The sequence below is a fragment of the Notothenia coriiceps genome, unplaced genomic scaffold, assembly GCF_000735185.1.
Source record: "Notothenia coriiceps isolate Sejong01 unplaced genomic scaffold, NC01 NC01_scaffold00036554, whole genome shotgun sequence".
Taxonomy (NCBI): domain Eukaryota; kingdom Metazoa; phylum Chordata; class Actinopteri; order Perciformes; family Nototheniidae; genus Notothenia; species Notothenia coriiceps.
Genome location: NW_011369255.1, coordinates 48437 through 56913, shown reverse-complemented (window position 1 = coordinate 56913; position 8477 = coordinate 48437). Strand labels below are relative to the sequence as shown.

At 41.0% G+C, this 8477-nt stretch overlaps 2 protein-coding genes across 2 annotated transcripts in view; one reads left to right on the top strand and one right to left on the bottom strand.

Annotated features, from left to right (window-relative positions):
• Positions 1-158: 158 nt before the first annotated feature.
• Positions 159-1955, top strand: LOC104964078 (enhancer of polycomb homolog 1-like). Its single transcript, XM_010792801.1, has 2 exons — positions 159-328; positions 1128-1955. The coding sequence occupies exons 1-2, from the start codon at positions 221-223 to the stop codon at positions 1392-1394; spliced, it is 375 nt and encodes a 124-aa protein (XP_010791103.1). The 5' UTR covers positions 159-220; the 3' UTR covers positions 1395-1955.
• A 2233-nt stretch (positions 1956-4188) lies between these two features.
• Positions 4189-8477, bottom strand: part of LOC104964079 (enhancer of polycomb homolog 1-like) — a 51229-nt gene continuing 46940 nt past the window's right edge. The window contains exons 10-12 of the mRNA XM_010792802.1: positions 7851-7992; positions 7179-7500; positions 4189-5778 (exon numbers count right to left, since the gene is read on the bottom strand). Coding sequence (XP_010791104.1) covers positions 5706-5778; positions 7179-7500; positions 7851-7992 — 537 coding nt within the window. The 3' untranslated portion in view covers positions 4189-5705. The remainder of the gene's footprint in view (positions 5779-7178; positions 7501-7850; positions 7993-8477) is intronic.

The window sequence follows — 8477 nt, the reverse complement described above, 5'->3', positions numbered from 1 at the left end:
ATGAAACGTTCAATTACAAGAAGCGGCAACCAAGAACCCGTCTTCACCTGGATTTTAGTCCGTAAGAAACAAGTTTTATAATAGATTTAAAAATCCGCTATGTTTATATGGCTATTAAATAATCACCAAATTTCTAAAGTGTGTTTTTCCTGTTCCGACTCTGCAAGGCTTTCCCAGCTTGGACGCAGAGCAGCCCGACTACCGACTTGGGACCGGAAGAATGACGCGTTTGCAACAAGCTGAAGAAGAAGGAAAGATGGGAGAGATCAGCGTCCTGGCCAGTATGAAGGAGATGATCGACCGCCTGGGAAAGGCAGTGGGACAGCAGGCCGGCACTGTTCTGTGCCAGCGGCATCCCCTTTAAAACACAGCCGCCTGTAGGAGAATGCCCCTGAAATACCCTAATCAGAACGAATACAAAATGAACCCTAGAAAATAAACTGAATACGCTTCATTTGTATGGAATTTGTAGACTATTTATGGTAAGTACCGCACTTCATTAATCAGATTGACTCCCTTTAAAGGGCAAACCCTATTACGACAAAATCCAATTGGTTAATCGTCTTTAAAACCAATCAACATGTGTCCCCTCTGTGCGACGAGATCTATGAAAGTTTCAGGAAAAAGTATTCCTTCTTTTGTTCCTGATCCATGTTATATAAAACCTGTCCCTAGAAAATGAGCGATCCCAGATTTTGGGCACTTTATGATTCATAACGATGTGTCGTCCTTGTGTACCATTAAGCCAATCCACACCAAAGGTACCCCCCCCCACCGCTTAATCACCTGAATCTCCTCCCTAGAAGCCACATTTGAGTTTCTTTAACCCAAATTAATCTCTCAGAGGGTGCGTGGGGCAGGGCTCCCTTATTTTCATCTAAAGTACACAGACAGAGTAATCAGCCACTCTTGCGAAACAGGCCTGAACAGAGGGGATTATGGGTAATGCTGCAATGATCTGTTTGGTGTTTGGAGCCAAACGCTTCAGAGACATGTTTTGTATATATCTGAGACCTGTAATATATTGATGAAAAACAGTATAATAGGAGAACTTCAATACCCGTGGAAATCCATCTTTTAATCATCAAAGATGTAACTCAAGTTTGTATCTTCCATCTTTCTTTTAGGCGGTGAGTCTCCCGGAGGCCAAGCTGCTGCTGAAGGAGGACGACGAGCTCATAAAGGAGGTTTTCGACTACTGGAGCCGCAAGAGGAAAACCAGCCGAGCAAACTGCCTCATCCCAAACTGCAAGCAGGAGAGACGGGACGGCTCCAGCACCAGCGACCCCTACGTGGCCTTCAGGCGGCGCACAGAGAAGATGCAAACCAGGAAGGTCGGTAGTCTTAAACTCAGCGTTTTATCGGCACTTTGTTTGTGGCTCTGGTCTTGGTAGTTGTTCAAACTGGATCTCTCTTTGTTGAATGCTTTTTGCTTAAAGTTAGAAACAATTGAAGTGGTTGAGAAATGAAACAAAAGTGGAAGAAAAGTCCAGCGACCGCCTTTTGAGTTTGGAAATTAAATAAAAGTCATAGCTACTCTTTTTTTTTTTTTACTTCATATCAGATCTCATGCTGTTAGACTTTTAAGTTTAAGGAAAAAATTACACTGACAATGTTATCTGTTTAACATGCTAATAAATAAGTAAGTAAAGACATGAGAGAAAACGCAGTGAGCTGGATGGAAACAGACGAAGTGGATTTAGAAAGTGGGAAAAAAAGCAGTGGATTTAAAATAATTTTATACAGGATTCATCCCTGTGCTCATGGCCGTATCTACCATTGAGGTCACCGAGGTCAGGACCTCGGTAATATTTTTCGAGCTGTGTATACAAAACTTGTGAAATAATTGCACTGAATGGGGTTCTTTGTAGTACTTCCATTTACTGCCGAGGGGGGGCTGCATAACTGCGTAGCCTCGATTAAAGCAAACGGAAGAAGACGACATGTATCAACAACACAAACCACCGCAGCCGAGCAGCCCGGACTTGTACCGGAGCAGCGAAGGAGTGATGAAGTATCTAGAGATCTGAGTCCAGCGGGCTGCTTGTGTTTCTGTTCATCAGGACATCATATGACCAGCAGATCCTGTGTGAACGCTCTACGTTAGTCAGTGGACGTCCGACAACATGCACACTAACTTATATTGCAATTTGCAGCTATACTTTGGTTTAAATTGCGTGAATAAACTAGCTAGAGAGCTAAAGTGAATTACATTCATCCAATGTCAGAAGGATTACCTTTTAACAAACGTTGTAATGTTTTTCTTTCATTTCAATTTGAGTAAAATAATGGAGATATAACATTGTATTGTTTTATTTTTACACTGACTCAGATATAATGAAAAGACTACNTCAGGAGGATGCGGCCGCTGAATTGGGACACAGCTAGACTCTTTACGTCACAAACAAGATGGTGATGAGATAGATCTATAAAACCATAAGCAATGCGCCAGAATTGGCGCATTGCTTATGGTTTTATAGATCTATCTCATCACCATCTTGTTTGTGACGTAAAGAGTCTAGCTGTGTCCCAATTCAGCGGCCGCATCCTCCTGAGGATGCATTCGGAGACCGCATACGTCTCTTCCGCCAAACGAAGGCTGTACCCAATTAAAAAAAAAGACAAGACTCCTCCGAATGCGGCACGCAAATGCAGCCTTCTTTCCCCAGATTTAGAGGATACATCTGATGTACACTCCGCGGTGTACCATATCCCAGGATGCAACGGGTGACGGTGACGAATGAGTTTTAAAAAATATATAAAGCTTGTAACGTCCCATCAACGGCTACAACGGTTTCAGCTTGATTCGTTTTTAAATGTACTCACCCAAATAGTAAACGACATGAGAGAAAAGTAAACCTATTTACTTTGTGTATTTAAATATACGGGCAATTGGAGATGTCTTCTTTATATTACATACATAAAATAATATGAAGTGAAAATATTTCTAAACCGTTTGGTTTTCATATTATTGGGATTCATTATAAAGCTAATTTATTTATTTAACTGCTTTTGTTATACAAATCTTACTGCAACAATTTTGTTTTGATAGGGAGCAAGGAGCAGACTCCGCAATTTATCCAGATGCGCGGGGAGAATGAAGCCCTCTTCACGGGGGCCTGTTGCGACCTCGGGAAAATAATTTAAACATATTATATAACACCAAAAATAAGTACAGCTAGATCTGACTCCATATTGAACAGTTTTGAAAACAGTTTGAAAATATTTTGCCTAGTGTCAGAAATTATTACCGGCACTTGTGACTGCAGCTGGTTGCTAGGTGACGGGGGCGGCAAAATGTAGGGGTAACTGCCGGTGACGTACAAGGACATGCTCCGTAGACCGTCTCATTTCGCAGTCCGGCTGCGAGGCTGGGTCCTCCTGCTGAATTGGGACACAGCTATTTGAATCTAAAACGGCGCAGCGTATTTGACAGCCTAAACAATGTGGCTGATAGCGATACTGCTAGTGCTAATAGTGCTAGCGGGCTTCCGCCGCGCCGTGTGTAAATATGACCTGAGCGAAGGCTTGCAGGCAGGTTAGCTGCTGCGCACGGGTAATATGTTTTGTTTATATTTATATATATATATATCCAGGGGCGGACTGGCCATTGGGAATACCGGGAGTTTCCCCGGTGGGCCGGTGCTGTGTGTGGGCCGGAGGGCCAAAAAAAAGAATCCTAAAAATAAAAAAGCCGAAATCCTACCAGCCCACATCTGTAAGTGCCGGCCCACCACTGGGCTGGGCTGGGCTGGCTTTAATAGGCTACCTTTGTTTGTATATACCATATACACAACCTAAATAACACACTACAGGAAAGGGAAAACTTCAAAAAGCATGATAGGGTTTATTTTAGGAAATGTCCCCACCGGATCACGAAACTGTTAAAAATGTTTAACTCTTTGAATTCAGGAGCTTATTTTATTCCGAGAGCATTTCAAGTGGAAAATAAATTGCAATATGTTTATTTTGCAATTTAAAATATTCTCACCCCACATTCATGTTCTTAATTAAAAAAAACGGAGCATTAAAAAGGAGATTGGATGGAAGTCAATGGGACTGAAAACCCTTTTTCACAACCAGTTTTTTCTTTTTACATATTCACAACAAAAAAAACACACAACTAAACTGCGTTTGTTTACTTGCGAACACGCTGAAGACAAAATAACGAGACATGCTGGTCAAACACATAATGCCCTGGATTTTTATTTCATTTTGTGACAATTCAAGAGGATTTTTAGTCTTTCCCGTGTGTGTGTGTGTGTGTGGTTGAAGGGTCTACAATAACAAACAAAAACTCACGAATGAACAGGGCCAGTGGAATAGGCTTTGGGATTGTGGTAAAGACAAAGAGAAACTACAAGTAGCCTTGTTCAGTACCAATCTCTTCACAGAAGAGAGCGATGATTTTTTTTTGTAACGGTTATTTCTTTTTGTATGTTCCAAATGAAGGCACCCGATAAGGTGTGGTTCGTGGCCTTTCAGCCTTCAGGAGAATTTCTAAAAGTAGAGAAAAACAGCTTTTTTTCTTTTATTTTCAATTCATACATCATGTTCTATGTAGAAGCTGGAATGATAATGTCAGTTACTGCATTTTCTTTTACTCCCTTATATTTATTTTTTGATCAACAAGTAACAAAATAATGAAGTGAGGGGAATTATAATGAAAAAATAAATGTGTGGGGGATACAAAAATATTTATTCTTAAAAATAAAAAAAGGGTTATCTTTGAGAGATTAAGTAAATAAAACCATCCGGTGCGAACCAGACGGCAGAAATCATACAGAAGCAGCATTAAATCAACAAACAAATGATATAGTGCTTAGATAAATCAGAAGCAGCAAAGTCTTCTGGGAAAGATTCATCCCCCACCCCCCCATTGTTTTGTTCCTCGTCTCAGGAATATTATATGTATGGAAGATCATTGTGGAAACTGACAAACTGATGCTTACGACAAACAAATCACACCCGTCGTGGTTTTCCTTCTCCGGCCCTGCGCCTGAATGCAACATGACGGGAACATCGTGGAAGTTCGTCCTACAGAAATCAGACGAGCCCCCGGCCATGTTCACAACATCCAAAATGATACAGAGTTTTTTTTTAAGTTTTCTTTTTTAATCTAGCTAAACACTGATAAGGGGGGAACCGGTGAGGGGTACAGTGTGTACAAAAAAAAAGGAGGTTTGGGGTAAACGGATTTAAAAATAAAAAACATGAACGGGAAAATAAAGGTTTGTAAACACGGCACAATAAATAGATCCAACAGCAGGTCCCGCACCATGTGATGATGACATACATTTCTCTCACACTCGCACCAGTTGCAGTTTGTCGTTCTCTTGTTTTAATTTTGATTTTTTCTTTTTTATATCTCGAGTGCAAAACATCACAAATGAACAATTCTGTATTCAAGTAATGTTATATACAAGAACAAAGGGGTGGGGGTGTGTGGGAGGGTATTACAAATATGCAGTACTGTACATATAATTGTCATTAAGAATTTACAGACGATCTCTTATCAACAGTAACAAATAGGGGAAATGGGGGGGGAGGAGGGCAAGGAAGAAAAAAAGATTTGTACGAGACGAGCATTGCAATTAAGTCCCAAAACAGTTGCCGAGGAAACCAAGTCTTGCTCATTCCGCCACCAATAACGAACGATGCATAGCACCTAAAAAAGAAAATGGGGGTTCCTCTCCCCCTCCCCCCTACGTGACCTCCATGGCCACTGTGTTCTCTGACAGACTGTTCAGTGCTGGCTTCTCTTGTTCATGATTCTCCCTGAAAACACAACAAAAACACAGTTAGATGCGAGTAGCGGCATCAAAAACCCACTGGTATCACTCAAACGTACCACCCTAATTGTCAATTCAGGCCAAAAATGTTGATAAAAATATCATATTTAAATATTTCCCCCCTACTTCTTTGGGTTGAATCGTTAAATTAACTTCAGTCCTTATTAAACTACCAAATATTTTTACAGGATTTTAACCATTACATATTTGGAGAAAGGGGGATTTTTATTTTTCACAGCCTTGGATATGTCAAAAATAAGCAACAACATTGATTTTTGTTCATTATTAGTTTTTGAGTTACATTTTAAATGTACTTTTAATCATTCATTTAAAAAAATATCCTATTCCAAAAACTGCCACAACATTATTTCCCACCTAAATCTTTTGATCAACTTCAGTCTTGATCAAAACTACCAAATATTCAATTATTTTCGGCATTTTAATTATGTAATATAGGCCTTTTTCCTTTCCTGGAGCCTCTTAAAAACATGCCAGACTTTACCAATATCGTGCAGGCCCATTTTTAACCATCATGGTCATTTTTTTTTTATTAGCAATATATTTAACAAAATCAGGAATTTTATCCCTAAATTGTAAAGCGGAATGCACCCAACTGGTCCGTTTTATACCAATGTGTTTAACAGTGAAAAATAAACCAAAATAGACCAGTTGGATGCGTTTCCCTTTAAAAATGTAGGGATAACATTGTTTTATTTTTTGTTGCCTTGTCAGTATTTTTCAACATGTATATTTTGTTACTGTACATTTTTGTTTCCACATGAGTAATTCATATTTTTTTTAAATGTTATTTTATTTCCAGTTGAGACGTTTTTTTCTCCCAAATTGGTATCAATAAAGTACTTATCTTAACATCATACTCCCACTGGACCTGGACTTTAACACCCCACACACACTCAGACACCCACATCCAGCACCACACACTTTTTACGCTGCTACGGACAGTCTTGCACTAATGTCGTTTTTTCAAAGATATTGAAGTGACTGTTATTTTGTATTGATTGATGTGCTTAATATGTGCATATGTATAAATGTGTCTGTTGATTGTGTATATATACATATTTTTATTCATATTTGTTGTTGTATTCGGGATTGTGGGAAACGGTATTCAAGATAAGATAGGACTTTATTCATCCCGAAGGAAGTTGTTGTGCCAGAGTTACACAAATACAATAAACACAACAGCACAGTAATAATAAAACTGTACACTAACAGTGCCGTAAAAATAGCAATTAAAAACACAGGAAACAAAGCCGGTCACATATTTCCATATTTCGATCTCTCCGTCTGTACACACAAACTGAAAGATTGACAATAAAATTGACTTGACTTTCACCTTCTCATCCCCCAACTGGATGTTTTCCTCACCTGGGCACTATGTCCAGCGGCGAGGCGGAGGTCGCGGTGACCTTGGGTTTCTGACAGTTGGCGGCTGCGAGTTTTAAGGCGGATGTGGACATGGTGGTGGTGCTGCTCAGCGTCCGGGGGACGTGGACGCGCTTTCCGGTGGGAACCCCCAGACGGAGGCTGTTGTTTCCCAGCAGGACCTGAGTGGTGTTAGTGGTGTTGGAGTGGTGGTGGGCGGTGCCGTTGTTGTTACTGGTGGCCGAGGGGTGGAGCAGGGAGGGAGTCGGGGAGGAAGAGGAAGGTGGAGCCGCTGTGCTCGAGAGGTGAGAGCCCTTGTAGACACCTGGGGGTCAAAAGAGGGTGGGTGGATGTTAGGAAAGATATCACTCGTCACCGGCTTGAAATTCAATATACATGTTTTTATTATCCTATCAAGAATGGAAGTAGTCATCACACAGAGCTGAGTGGGACACAATAGTTCCCTGAATAGTGTCCTTGTATCCATATCAGGAACACTTCACTAACATGTTTTGTAGCCTGCCCTTCCTCTTTCTGTATGCTGTACCATGTGATCTATGTACGTTCATAAATAAAAACTTTAATAACAAAAAAAGTATATATAAACGGCTGTTGTTTTCCTAGAGGATGCGCACTGACTGAGCCTCCCTGTGGTGGTTTGTTGTGTTTACGTACCTGAGGGGGAGAGGACGCCGTTCACCGCTCCTCCTCCCGGACCGAGGTCCTCCTTGGTTTTCAGAGCCAGCAGTTTGTCGGCGGTGACGAGAGCCGAGGCGGCGAACTGAGCGCTGGCCTGGTCCAACGTATGAGACAGACCCTGGAGGAGGGAGGAGAGGGAAACTGTTAAAGGTCTCATATTATACTGTTTTTCATCAATATAGGTCTCAGATATATACAGAACATGTCTCTGAAGTGTTTGGCTCCAAACACCAAACAGATCATTGCAGCATTACCCATAATCCCCTCTGTTTCAGCCCTGTTTCCAAAGTGCTGATTCTCTGTCTGTTACTTTAGGTGAAAATAAGGAGCCCCTCCCCACGCCCCTCTGAGAGACATTTGGTTACAAAGAAAGAACTCAATGGTGCTCTAGGAAAGAAGAAAAGATATACAGAAGGACCGAATAACGGGGGGGGGGTTATCATTGTTGCTGATGGCTAGATGGTTACCACAAGCCCAAAACATCGTTATGAGACTCATAAAGTGGCCCAAAATCTTGATTCATTTTATAGAAATGGATCAGGACAAAAAGGAGAGAATCTTTCTTGAAACTTTCAGAGTCTCTTTCCACAGAGGACACATGTT

What these genes read in the sequence shown, in the direction of transcription:
- LOC104964078 (XM_010792801.1), top strand. Translation starts at nt 221, where the DNA reads ATGACGCGTTTGCAACAAGCTGAAGAAGAAGGAAAGATGGGAGAGATC. An exon ending in GAAAGGCAGTGGGACAGCAG is followed by an intron (nt 329 to 1,127) that starts GCCGGCACTGTT and finishes TCTTTCTTTTAG; the next exon opens with GCGGTGAGTCTCCCGGAGGC.